Below are 15,021 nucleotides of genomic sequence, written 5' to 3' on the forward strand. Positions count from 1 at the left end.
ATATATATATATATATATATATATATATATATATATATATATATATATATATATATATATATATTTCATTTATTTACAGTTTTCTTTTATTTTTTTATGTAATTTTACCTATTTAAAAATATTTATTGTAATTATATTATTTTAAGAAATACTAAAAATTAAATACCCATGGGGCTTACGCCCCGTGCCTCGAGGCTTACGCCTCGTCGAGGCGTATGTAAAACGCCCCGCCTTACGCCACCGCCTTTAAAACACTGCCTGCAACCATTAGCAAACAGTTAGTGTAAATCAAATCCTTCACATTCTCCTCCCAAAGGATTTGAGTGTGAGGACCTCCTTTTCTCCCACTTTCCCCCTATATTCAGTCTCCTTAACATGATCTGATTCTTAGATAGGGCAGTTGTAATTTGTCACTGTTCACAATTCTTTTACAGTGTCTCTCCATGTCATAAAAGGAATTGAATTGTATGTCCCCTGTGTCCAAAGCTAAATTAGTCAAGTGATCTGCTAATTTGTTTCCTTGCCTATAAATATGCTCTATCACCACCACTTTTTCCTCAATGATTCTCCAAATTTCTTCCACCATAGTAATGATTTGCCAAGGAATTTCCCATGTCCTTTGAATAATGTTCTTCAGTAAAAGTGAATCTGTCTCTATCATTATTTGATCCCACTGATTGTCTTTTAGATACATGAGAGCCTGTAAAATGGCCAGGGCCTCTGCCTCGGTGTTGGTGCTTTGAAGATCCTCTATTTCTCTGGCATGTGCTTGTATCACATCTCCCCTTTCATCCCTTACACAAAAGGCCCATGAACTCCTACCCGGGTTTCCTCTTGAGGCTCCATCAGTATTGACTTTTATCCATCCAATATCTGGAGTTCTCCAAGTCACTGGTGTTACTCTTATCTTTGGAGAATATCTCTGTAATGACTCAACAATCACACTCCAATTATATGGTGCATATATAAAATTTTTCCTTCTCACCTTCATGAATTGAATCAAAGTATGCATCACCTGGTAAATGAGTTTTGTGATTTACACCTTCCCTTCATGTCTCATAGTGTTTCTCCTCTTCCAGAGTTCCCAAATAATAATAGCAGGGACAGCTTGGTTGATGCATTTGACATGTAGTCTACTAGGCATATCCCACCATCTGTTAATTATTTGGGTAACTTGCAAATTCTCAATATTTATTCCCACTGGTCCACAAAAATACTTCCAGATGGCTTGAGCTGTTGGTGAGTGTAAAAAGACATGGGTGGTATCTTCCACTTCTAGATGTTGACAACAATAGCATCTGGAAGGGAATTGGTGTCCCCATTTCTTCAACTTATCATCCAGTGGTAGCTTGAACTTCCAAAATCTCCAAATAAAAAAAGATATCTTTATTGGTAGTCCTTTAATCCACATTTGCTTATACAAATTACTGTGGTCTTTTCTTTGTCTGAGCAATTGAAATACAGACCCAACTGTGAATTTCCCCCTCGAATCTAACTTCCAGAAAGCCTTATCTGCTTGGCCATTTTCATTTGGTGGATTAATGTGCTGCACAATATGGTCTGCTAGATCCTCAGGAAGGATTCTTCTTAGCAACTGTTCATCCCATTGCCCCACTTCTGCAGTTTCTTTTACAAGGATGATTGTGGGATCACACTCAAAATCTGGTGGAGTAATATGGTATAGGGCTCCCAGTCCTGTCCAATTATCAAACCAAAAATAAGAATTACCTTGTTGAAGCTTCCACTATATCTCATGTTCCATCTCATCTCGGTGTTTAATCATCTTCTTCCACACATAAGTACCTGATCCGCTAGGGGCTATCACAGCATGAAACTTTTTTAAGTACTTATTACTCATGAAAGTTCTCCATAAGGATTGTTTGGTTCTCATGTTCCACCACAGTTTAGCAAAGAGGGCTTTAGATATATCTTGTAGGCCTCTGAACCCCATGCCACCTTCTTCTTGTGGATGACATAAGGTTGTCCAAGTTGCCCAATGCTTACTTGAGTTTCCCATAGAGTTGCTCCAAAAGAACTTAGCAAACAATCTATGAATCTGAGCAAGTATACCACTAGGAGGGTCACAAGCGGATAGTAGGTGTATAGGAATGCTTTGTAAAACATGTTTAATCAGTGTTGTCCTTCCTCCAATAGATAACAGCTTACCAGTCCATGAGCTCAGTCTATTCTGAATCTTTTCTATTATCTCCTTGTAGTGAATGTTCATTTTTCTCCCATAGTAAATTGGTACACCCAAATATGTGAATGGAAAATCCTTTTCAGGAATCTGAGTGACAGAAAATACCAACTCCTTAATGTTATGAGATGTCAAATGATGAATATAAACAACACTTTTCTGCTTGTTGATCTTCTGACCACTCACATTTTCATAATTACTCAAAGTCTTCATCACTAATCTCACAGACTGTTCATTAGCAGAGGTGAAAATGATAGTATCATCTGCATATGCCAAATGATTGACATATGGACTCCATTTTGGCATCCCATATTCCTTGTAATCAGCCTCAGTATGCAGTGCATTGAGAGCCCTAGACAAACATTCTGCAACCAAAATGAATAAAGTAGGGGACAGTGGATCTCCTTGCTTTACTCCTCTAGATGATTTGAAAAATCCATGAGGTTGTCCATTAATCAGAATGGAATACCAATTATTTGAGATAACTCTAAACACCAGATCAATAGTAAATTCACCAAATCCCATTCTCCTCAGGACTTTAGTTAGAAATAACCATGATACCCTGTCATAAGCCTTTGCCATGTCAAGCTTAATGACAACATTTGCAGGCTTTTCTCTAATCCTAATATCATGTACAATTTCCTGAGCCAACAGAATGTTTTCTACAATACTCCTGCCTTTAACAAATCCTGATTGCTGAGGTGAAATGATCTCAGGCAGCAGATATATCAACCTTTCATGAATGATTCTTGAGATAACTTTGCTAGTGATGTTACTCATGCTGATTGGCCTCATATCAGAAAATGTATTAATTTCTTTCTTCTTTGGTATCAAAACCAAATTGGTACAAGTTACATACCTTGGGAGTTCATGCCCACAGAAGAAAGATCTCACAATGTTCACCAAGTCATTTGCAATAATTTCCCGACAAGCTTAGAAAAATCTTCCTGTGAAACCATCAGGACCACCTGCACTGTCTCCATTTAAACCAAAAACTGCTCTTTTCACCTCTACTTCATCTGGCATTTCATAGAGCTGTTGATTTTGTTCTTCTGTAACCATTTTAGGAATCTTATCAAGCATAGAGAAATCTGTAGAGATATTTTCCTCTTTGAATTGGTCTGAGAAAAATCTGATTGCTTCCTGCGCAATCTCCTCTTCAGTGTCCAGCCATGTACCTGTATGATCTTGAATTCTTTGTAACTGCAGCTTTCTTCTCTTTCCATTGACATGAGAATGAAAGAATTTTGTGTTCCTATCTCCATCCTGAAACCACTGCATCCCTGCTTTTTGTCTCCAAAATTTTTCTTCAATAGCACAAAACCTGATCAGATCAGCTTGTACCCTTTGTAGCCTTTCCCTGTTAAGCCCTGTAGGATTCTGTTCAAATTCCTGCTCATGCACCTGCACCACTTCCTCCAGAGTTGCAATTTGCTTGAAGATATCACCATAAGTGTCCCTATTCCACTTAGAAAGAGCTCTTCCCACCTTTTTTTAACTTATTATAAAAGTTAAAGAAGGGGTCTGAGCCATAAGATTCCACCCAATTTTCTTTGATTACATCTAGAAAAGATTCATGCTCCACCCAAAAATTAAGAAACCTGAAAGATTTCCTAATTGGTCTACTGTCTGCTCTCATATTTACCAGCAAAGGGGAGTGGTCAGTGTTTAATGAGATGCTCTACCTCCAAATTAGGAAAACAATTCTGCAGAGCCTGATTTCCCAAACATCTGTCCAATATTTTAAATATACAAGCCTCATCAGATCTCCCATTCCACCATGTGAACATACTTCCAGTAAAACCAAGATCCATCAATTGGCAAATGTCTATACATTATCTAAAATCCTCTGATTCTGCAAACTGTACAGGAAGACCCCCAAATTTCTCAATGTCATCTGTAATGACATTAAAATCCCCACCCACAAGCCATGGGATGGTGATGTGTGAAGACATGTCATATAGATCCTCCCATAGAGCTATTCTCCCACTTCTATCAGTACTCGCATAAACAACTGTAAGCACCAACTCTTGCCCATCACCCAAATGAGTGAATCTACAAGATAACAGTTGTTCTGTATCTCTCATTATTTCTACTTGAATTTCTGCATCCACAAAAATCCAAATCTTCCCATTCACATTATGCCATGACGTCCCCATATTTAACCACAATTTGTACATGTCAATATGTCTAACATGCTGGAAAGGCTCCAGTAAGACAACATAATTAAAATGTTTTTGTCTATGCAATAGTACTACCCTCTCAAAGGCCTGTTGAGTGTTTACAGACCTTATATTCCATATTAATGAGCTATTCATTGAGAATCTCCTTTAGAATAGGCCATCCTTGTTTGTACTCCTCCCACTGTCTTGGGAGGAACACTTTTATCTCTTGCCTTGTGACCCTTTTTAGTTTTTGTCAAGTGTTTAGGGGAAATATCTCCTTTATTGTTGCCCTCCATTAAATCAGAACTAATAGTTTCACCTGCTTCTTCCTCTCCAATATCTATTTTATTCTGATTCACTTGTTCTTGTGCTGTGTTTTCATGATCTTTGGCTACCAGTTGAGACTTATGATTTCCTGAAATTACCTGCTTTTCTATATCTGTATCTTTGTTGTTTTGATCTCTCTGATCCCTTGCTTGTGTTGCCCTTTCATTATTTTGTGTCCTGGCTTCATTATTTTGTGTCCTGGCTTCATTATTTTGTTCCTTATTTGCAGATGATGTTGTATCTCCTTCACCCATATTGTTTGCATCAGATGGCTCTTCAGGTAAGTCCTTCATTTGATCCACTTGTTGTCTAGCTAATTCCTCTTGCTGATATGAGCTTGAATTAACACTGTCATGTACTTCTATGAGTTGAAGTACGTCTTGGCCTTCAGGAATCTGTTTGTTATCATCTTCTTTTTTGTTATCATTTTCCACGATATCTGTAATTGTTCTTTCTGAATCTTGTATGGCTATCTCCTCTGACTGATTATCCCTTACCCCTTTCTCCTTCTTATTATCTTGCTCTTGTCTGCTATCTATCTTTCCCTGCTCCTTCATAGCTTTGTTATTTTTTGTTTGTTTCCCAAAGGCAGCATCCACCCATGGCCTAGCTGTCTCTTTAACAGGATTGCTACTATGTGTGCTTCCTTCTTGTGTTTCATTTTGATTTTCTTGTTCCTCCTCCAAGTCCACCAAAGTGTTAAATTTGTTGCATGTAGCAGTGACTGTTGTCTCATTCTGTTTGCTATGATTTGCACTTCCCTTCTCAGCATTGAAGTTTCTGTTGTCTTTGATGGGATTCCAATTTCCCGAATTTCCTAACACTCTTCCACCTGCCAACACTCTAGCAGAATAATTGTACAAATTATTGTATCCTCTATAATTGTATTTCCCATAATTCTTTTTCCCTTCATATCCTTGTTGGTTTCCATCCTCTTGCTTTTGTTTGCCATTGTCATTAGCCTGTTTTTTATTATGTTGCTCCTCTACTTGTAATCTCTTGGCCTTTTTTGCTTCAGTTTCTTTATCCTCTTGGAGATCTTTATTGCTTTCCTTACTATTGTGCACTTCATCAGAGCTTTTCTGAAGTTTTGTCTTGCCATTCTCTTTTGGCATTTCCTCCCTTTCATTGTCATACTGAGCAAGCTCTGGATTTATAATTCTACAATCATACTCATCATGTCCCTGTAATTTACATTCCTTGCAATACTTAGGAAGGTAATCATAATGAATCTGAACATTAACGGTCCTTATTGCTCCTGTTTTTTCATTTTCAATATCCATCCTCACTGTTTTGGGTAAATCCGCTAACAAATCTACTAAAACCTTGACCCTAGCACAACTAGGTCTAGTCTTGTTGATGGTAGCCATATCCAATTGTATAGGAATACCCACTGCAGATGCAATTGAAAAAAGAGTTTCCTTCACAAAGTATGTAGGCAATAACTTTGAGAAGGAAATCCATGCAATTGTCTTTGATGTTTCTTCATCAACCTTGAAGTTCGAATCATAGATCAGTGGTCTCATTTGGTACGAGTATCCCTCTCTATCTTGAATGTAGTATACAGGCTTTGATGTGAAATTCACAAAGTCTTCAAAAAGACTTAATCTGATAAGCACATGGCGGTTTCTTAGAAAACCTGTTCTACACTCACCTTTTATTCCACATTGTGCAGGGATTATCAAACGAAGTTGTTCAATATCTGGCTGGCCATATGAGAACTTCCCTACCACAGCATACTGAATATTTTCAATGACATTCATCTGATCAACTTCTGCTTCAGTGTATTTAATGTATGGCACCCCATGTAGGAAAGTTACTGGTTTCATTGGAATTTGGGGCAGTGATTGTATCTGACTATGTAATGAATCATTCAAGGTTTTTGGTTTGAACAGATCTGAATATTGTAATGGATTAGGATTGATTTTTGGAACAGTCGTAGTTAGTGAGGGTTGGCCAGCCTCCATCGTGGACTGGCCACCGGCCATCACTTATTCCACAATCAAATCTTCCCTTTGACTACACAAATCCTTCCTTTTCTCTTAAGGGATGCAGATGAAAAAAAAAAAAAAAAAAAGGAAGTTCCATAAAGGCAATTCAGTTAAGTAACTTACTTGGCATTTAAGCTGGATGTTTGTAAATTGCCATATTAGAGACCCAAATTGCCTGGACTTGAGAAATTTGATGAAATGATGATGTTGGGTTTCATATGCTGCTTGCTTTATCTCTCTGTCCTCGATCGGAGATCAAGCCACCAGCTGAGATGCTCGAATATTCGTGGATCGGCAACCGGAGAAGATGATCGGATTTGGATCTCGCCCAGCTGATGCCTTTTTTTTTCAAACTTCTTTCTTCTTTCTTTTATTTTACTTACATTATTATATGAAAAGGACTCCTTTTACACTTGAAATATGTTCTTTATATGTTTAATATACATGCATTCTTTTAATATACATAGACGCACATTCTTTATATCCTTAATATATTTATTTTTACATAGTCTTACATTTTTTTTTTATATATATTCTTAATATAGTTGTACATTCTTTACACTAACATATATATACACTCTTTGTACTAACATATATACTTTTATACTTACGAGGTACATTCTCTTTATACTCTTTTATATATTCCTTTTTACTATACATTCTTTATGAATACTTGATACTTGATATAAATACATTTTTATACATTGTATATACTTAATATATTATCACCTAGTGTAGCTTTTCATGAAGTCATAACATTTTGAAAACAGGTAATAATAATGATAAACAGATAAATAATCTCCCTCTAGTGTTCAGTTAAACTAAGTTTAAGGACTGTCTTCGGACAGGCTCTGAGGGATGCTTAATACCTTCCCCTCGGGGTAAATAAAACCCTTATCTAGAATCTCATAGGTTTCATGGACTAAAATGGAGTAGACACACAAATACATATAGATTTCCTGATTTTCCTAAAAGACAAGGTGGCGACTCTAACCCTTTTAAAACCAGTTAGAAGAAAATGGAAGTTGCAAACTATCTTGGATCCGTTCAAAATAGGGCATAACAGTTGCAATTTTAGTAATTTTTCAAATGTGTATCTATTCTCCATGTCGAAAATATTGGGATCGGTTGAATCCATTTACTGTATGCTACATCCTTCGACCCAATGCTATTAATTTTAATATAGACATTCGATTTAATTATGCACAATTAATGATGATGAAAGGAGGAGATAGCGATGATTTCAATGTGTCAGATTTGGAGATTTTGAAAGAATAAACCAAAGAAAGAAAGAATTTTTTTTTTACTTAAAATGCGGGAGGAGACTCTCTCTCTCCATATATATATAATACCCACCCCCCATAAGTACATACATATATGTTTAAGTAATTTTAAAGAAATATAATATTATTATGCATGATTACAGAGAGAAGCATAAGTATATGTTTAAGTAATTTTAGAGAACTATAATATGATCATACATGGTCTATGAAGAGGAGCATAGGTTCACTTGAACTCATGCCCCACATATAGATACGCCCCTGACCACTTTATTCGCCATGTTGTACGCGAAACATAACTATATATATGTGAAAAGTAACAAAAGCTCAATAAATATTAGATTTCATCCGTAATTTTAATGATAAAATATACAAAATTTAAGCTCAAAATTATAGAGTGCAAATTATGAATTCGCCTCTAATCAAATATAAGAGATGGAGAGAAATATGAGTGTCCAAAGGAGAAGAGATCAGAGCGTTTACATGTGTCTTGATCATAAGAAACAGGATAGGGAGCCCGAGAGTTTCTCCAAATATTGATATATCCAACAAAATAATATGCCGGTCAGTCAACTAGATTTGATAGATAGATGATTTGCCAATCTTTAATTCATGGCCACTTATTATGTTGCATATTCCCAATTCTTGGCTCTCAGCAACCAGTAGAACTTTACCAAAAAAAAAAGGAGAGAGAGACATAGTATAGGCCAATAAAGGCAAGTTATTCTCTTCTTCGAACTTTCTGATTTTGACATGCACTAACCAAATATGGCACACCCATGTGCGCACCCTCCTTTACTTGTTCGGCTTTTACATTCAAAGATACTATAATTAAGTATTGATTTTGACTTTGTCAACGGTCAAATCTCTAATTCTAAATGAGTAATGAAGTCAAAATCCTAGAAGAAATCATTCACGAGCTCCTCTTTTATCAAAATGGCAAATAGGTCAGAATTCGTTAGTATCCATATTTATACCCTTCGAGTATACAACACGGTCGCAATAATTTTCAATTTTTCTTTCTTCAGTGCGCTCCTTCAATGTTGTGGGCATCGCATTGGTAATGTTTCTATAGCGCTTTATCGCGTTCCTTCAACGTTGATGCAGTTGCTGTTGATTTTTCTTCAACGCTATCACACTTCTTTAGCATCGTTATCGCTAGCACTAGACACCAGAAATTTCATCTTTTGTTTTATGCTTTCAACTTGTTCAAAGCCACTTTGGACCCCACAAATCTCCACCCAAACCATCGCAGCAAGTCACAATAATATTATGAACTTATACACATGCTCGATACTCAAATTTAATTGAATGGAAATAATAAAAGTGGAAGTTGAGATTATTACAGAAAATTAGCAAATGATTTCATATGACCATCGTCCATAAAAAGTAAAATCATTAACTTAGAAAATTATTAAGCAGGGTGTTCTGTCACACTGGTTTAAAATTCATTGATAAATGATAAATTCATCACATGGTTAGTGTTTATAAGTTAGATCCTTCTAACTTAAACACTAAGGCTATGTTAGGTACGAAGAAAAATATTTTCTCTAATTTTTTCTTTTTTAGTTGGCCACAACAAAACATTTTTTCTAGAAAATGATTTTCTTAAAAATAAAAAATTAATTTCCCTACTTTCTGGAAAACAAGTTCAATAAGTAAAAATTGCCTCCCTCCGACCCTAACCCACCCCTCCCCCAACCCGCCTCAAACTCCCCGTCTCCCCCCCCCCCCCTTAGCTCAGCCCCCTGCACCCTCCTATACCCTACCGCACTCCCTCATCATCCCCTTCCACCCAACCTTTACCCGCGTAGCGTTTACCTAAATTTTAGATAAATGTTTTTGGGATACATAATATTTTTTGTTTACTTACCAAATACTTAGGAATAAGTGGCAAAATCACTTAGTTTTCAGAAATTATTTTCTTGAAAACCATTTTCCTATCAAACATACGTACCCCTAAATAGGGAACCTGGGATAAAATGTCATCTAACAAAGCTAAGAATCTTAGCTCCTTTTAACTCAAGGAAGCTTAAGTAATGTTGTCACTGTCGATAATCTCTAGAGATCTACTTGTAGCGTAGAAACAAGATGAGAAGAATAAGGTTGCATATACTCATGCGTGTATGGAAGTTTTCAAGTTGCAGAAAAAGATCGAATATTAAGGTGTTTCCAAGTTGCACAGAAAGAGATAAGAAAAAAGGTTTAGATTCTTGGGATAGCACAAAATGACAATGAAGCTAGCTAGTATTTGAACATAGCATAACAAATCTATAAATAGCACACTCTCTTGCTCATGATTCATTGAGTTCATGCAAGAAGTTACATCAGGATCAACAAAATTTCAAGAGGAAGAGATACAATTGTACTTGGTAGAGTGATAGGAGACGTATTGGATCCATTCACAAGATCTATTAACCTAAGAGTGGTTTACAACACTAGAAGTGTTATCATGACTTTAATATTTATTACCTGCTCCATCTCAATTTATATGGTACTATTTGACTAAGCACGAAATTAAAGAAGAAATAATTTTATTAAATTTGTGATCTAAAATAAGCTTTAAACATTTGTGACTATAAAAATCATCTCATTAAGGTTAAAATGGAAATTTAATTTCAAAATTAACTCGTTGTCAACTATAAAAATATGACATTCTTTTTTAAACATACTAAAAAATAAAGTATGCCACATAAATTTGAGATAGAGAAAGTATTATATTGAATCTTCCACAAGATTAAATTTGATCAGACATGATCAAGAATGTCAATAATATGGATCCTCGAACTTCATTCTTTTGAAACGGAATGAGCACAATAATACATACAACATAATGAGAGTCAATTTTTTTTTTTTTTTTTTTTTTTTTTTGCGCGGAATGCTCTTCAAAGGCACTAGCCTTTAATTTTTGTCCCTCAAATTGTTATTTTTGACCTTCGCCAAAAAACTCATGGGTTCCGGCTTCGAATCCCCGCTCAGTTAAAAATTAAAAAAAAAATTTGCAAAGCAGAGATTTGGACAAAAGTCTGCCTTAAGGCCTAACTTTTGCCCCAGTAGGCCTAATTTTGTTACAAACCTCTACTTTGCAATTTTTTTTTTTTGACTGAGCCGTGGTCAAACTCGGAATATTAGGCGAAGGAAAAAAATTAAAAACCGGTACCTTTGAAGGGAAATCGTGCAAATGACCCGAGTTAAAAAGGTCATAACACTAGTCATGAATTTTCTGTACGAAACTTTACACAAATAGCCATACTGCAAGAAAAATATTTACATACCGGCACATGTATATTCTTAATGTATACAAGTGTATATGAAGTAATAATAACTGTATATTCGCTGATATACTGGTTCAACTTTATAAAAAAAAAAAAAAAAAGATTAGGGTTATTTTTTAAAATAACCACTTTGCACTATTTTGTAGTATAAAAATCTCTTTCATTATATGATTTTGCAATTCACTTATTTAATTATTTGTTGTGTTTTAGGCAATGAAGTTGTATCATATGAGAGCCCACGTCCTAATATGGGAATACATCGGTTTATTTTTGTGCTATTTCCTCAATTGCGTCGAGAAAATTTCTATGCTCCTCGAAGTCGGCAGAATTTCAATACAAGAGAATTTGCACAACTTTACAATCTTGGCCTTCCTGTTGCTGCTGTTTACTTTAATATATATTTGCACAACTTATATAATATATCCAAGAAATAAAACAAGTTCATTAATATATATGCGTCTTTCAAATATTTCTTTTTCGTGGTGGCTTAAAATGTGCCAATACATGTAATGCCAGAGGTCCATAAAGATACTAATTTATAAGAAAATAACTGCAGTTATGTGGGCACTTGTGCCTTTTGTCATTTCACGAATAATCTCCTCCTTACTTGTGCTGATAATTAGATAATCTGAAATTTGAAATATATATAATTGTGGGGAAGGTTGAGTAATTTTCATAATTAGACACAACCAAAACTCAAAAGTGGTCACTGGTCATTAACTTATGATTTTTCATTTCAGTTATAATTAAGTATTTTGGTCTGATCAAGATTTTTACTACATATTCTCGCATCAGTTGGGCGTACATGCTCTAAGTATCCAGTCCGATCCTGGGCGTACAAGAGAGTGTTGACTTTTTAATAATTTATATTTCTTGTAAATAACTTTCGTGGTATTTTAAATAGTTTTACCAAAAAGGTATTGATCACACTTAATATTTATTAGCTACTTTTAATCAGTAAAGCCAATACAAAAATGGAGCTAAATACAGGTAATTATTCAACCTAGGATCAGTCTTCTCCCACCACTTCCACTCTCTTTGGCAATTAAAATACACAGCTGCAACTGGTAAACCAAGATTATAAAGTTCAGCAAAATTTCTCGTGTTAAATTTTGCTTGAAATTTTGACGCCATATTCCTGTTGGTGCACATACAGTCTGCCAACCCAATTGTTAGATTAATACAAATCAAATGGCTTAATACATACACAATCCTCTTATATTTGTTAGTAAATTACATTTAGATAATCAAATTACGACTTGTTGCTATTGAGCACCTGAACACATTATAAAGTGCTTCTATTAAACACTTTTGCTTCAAGTTTTAGAATGTATTCCCAAGCGTCTATAAGGTAGTTAAGTTAACCACAATAAATTTGTCATCTCCTTTAATTATACACATTAGGCTCAATTGGAACAAGTGTGAGATTTTACGGCTTACTAAAGCTAATGCATATAATTAAAGAAGGTGACATATTTTAAATGGTTAACTTATTTATGTAATGTGCACTTGAGAACACTCGCAAAAGTTTTTCAAAATTTGAACCAAAAGTGTCTAATAGGAACATTTTATCATGTGTTCAAGTGTTCAATTAGAACAAATCGTAGTTCGAGTATACTCTAAGAGAATTTTACTCCAATTTCAAGGGATTGTCTATGTATTAAACCAAAAACAAATCGATGTTTTCCCATTGATGGCCATAGACTCTCATAGCAAACAATTATGTTGCCCATAGAAAACATTAAGTAGGCGTTTGGCCATGAAAATCAAATATTTTTCACTTTATTTGGAATTTTGAAATTGGAGTTGTGTTTTTTTTTTTTAATCAATCTCCCCTCAATCGAGGGGTTCTTTTATTAACTTCACAGAAGCCTCAAAACATAGGCTTAACACCTCTGTACCTATCTTGTATGGACAGGTTCCATACCAAGTGTGATAGTATTTCTTTTAAGCTTACAAAAATATGTTACATAAATAGATTAACTCTTCTGCTATACAAAATATACATCAAGGAACAACAAAAGCATAGTTTCTATCTATCCTCCTATCTATATTACAATGATCCTTAATGAGATTCCTCCTAAATGTAGGCATTTGTAGTCTGTCCATATTCAATTCACCCCTAACTTTGCTATAGTTTTTGCAAAGAATATTAGGTTGTTTGAATGTATTGAAAGTGAAAAAAGTGAAAATAAGATTTTACGTATTTTTCAAATTCCAAATACAACTTCATGGCCAAATGTTGAATTTCAAATAAAGCGAAATAATTTTTTGGAAAAAAGTGAAAAATTATCATGGCCAAACGGGTCCATTACAAAGAATATTTGGTCGCATTCAATATCTCTAACATATATCCATTTCATGCTACCTATACACTACTAGCTAGTAATATGTGTTTTTCCGACCAACATTTCCGTAGCACATTTGTTGAGCTGTTCAACCGGATTCATCAGAAATTCGTTGGATATAAGCGTATATCTAGTAAAGTAATGGTAAATTCATAAACAATTGCTTTTGTCGTTTATCAATCAGTAAAAATAATAGACTTCTTTGATACAAGTTATGGACCCTAATAGTCAAACAATTGGTTTTCCTATGATGATATAAGTACTGAGAATATTATTTACAAAGCTTGATCAAGTGTATCGTCAACTTTTAATTTAGTTTTTAAGGATTTAAAGAGTCTTTTGATTATCGGTATATTTTAGTTATCGTAGTAAGTTACCTGTCACGCCCCGAACCTGGGCCTGGACGTAACACGGCACCCGGTGCCTGACTGCATGTGACCGAGCGAACCAACTGGCTGGCTGAATCAACATGTGATATCAAAAACATAACTGAATGTGGAAGCAACTAAACACATGCTGATATACTAAAGGTCTGACTGAAATCATAATGCGAAAATACTTAGACAATCTGAAATATCTGAACGTAGCCAACATGGCTTAAACCAAAACAACTGAACAACTGCCAACAAGGCTAACATAATAAATATTTGACTGTCTGAACTGTGTCTATGAAGCCTCTAAGAATACTGAATAATAGAGTTGTCTATAAACTGAAATAACTAGATAGCTGACAACGCCCCGAAGGAATTTGGGGCTCACCAGTAGTTGATACGTGCACTCCTAAAGAACTGAGTCGTCAACTTGTATATCGTTGCCTGCATCTCGTGCCAAGCAATAAAAGGGACATCAGCACATCTGAATTGTACTGGAATGTAAAGCAACTGAAGCAGTAAAATATTGAAACTGATAACTGTAACTGTAATAGCAAGGAAGTAGAGATATGAATACTCCCTGCTCTGTATCTGAATCATCTGTGTTATCTGTGTTTGTATATGTGGGGCCTCGGCCCAATAATAAATGCATGCTATGGCCTCTGCCTAGTAGTGCGTCAGTCAATGGCCTCGGCCATGTATACGTATACACAAGACTGTGTTGTGCCCTTGGGCAAAATCACATATGTTTAATTATGGTTAATTAATAAGGACTGAGACCATAATAACAATAAACAATGCTGAACTGAAATAGACATGCTGGACTGAATTGAAAACACTGACTGTTTCTGAGCATACTGAATTTCTAGACTGAGACTCATGTGGTAACAATACATAAGTCTATAAAGATTACGTGTTGAGTTCATGATATTCAAATTGACAATCATGAACGAATTCTGTAGCTGCAACCGTAGAAGATAACAATTCTATGACATATCATGAAACTAGGGCTAAATTGTACTTTGAGTCAAATTACTGACAAGTATGAAGAATGAGGCGTAGGGAGA

At 35.2% G+C, this 15,021-nt stretch overlaps 2 protein-coding genes across 2 annotated transcripts; one reads left to right on the forward strand and one right to left on the reverse strand.

The window, feature by feature from the left end:
• Positions 1–3,130: 3,130 nt before the first annotated feature.
• Positions 3,131–4,011, reverse strand: LOC132612665 (uncharacterized). Its single transcript, XM_060326780.1, has 2 exons — positions 3,883–4,011; positions 3,131–3,685 (listed from the first exon to the last, which is right to left on the reverse strand). Exons 1-2 carry the CDS (start codon positions 4,009–4,011, stop codon positions 3,131–3,133), a joined length of 684 nt encoding a protein of 227 aa, XP_060182763.1.
• Positions 4,012–8,896: 4,885 nt separating this feature from the next.
• LOC132612666 (protein VERNALIZATION 3-like) lies at positions 8,897–11,669 on the forward strand. The gene is made up of 3 exons (XM_060326781.1): positions 8,897–8,907; positions 10,283–10,454; positions 11,382–11,669. The coding sequence occupies exons 1-3, from the start codon at positions 8,897–8,899 to the stop codon at positions 11,667–11,669; spliced, it is 471 nt and encodes a 156-aa protein (XP_060182764.1).
• Positions 11,670–15,021: the final 3,352 nt, after the last annotated feature.

Source organism: Lycium barbarum, chromosome 10 (genome assembly GCF_019175385.1).
Source record: "Lycium barbarum isolate Lr01 chromosome 10, ASM1917538v2, whole genome shotgun sequence".
Lineage (NCBI taxonomy): Eukaryota > Viridiplantae > Streptophyta > Magnoliopsida > Solanales > Solanaceae > Lycium > Lycium barbarum.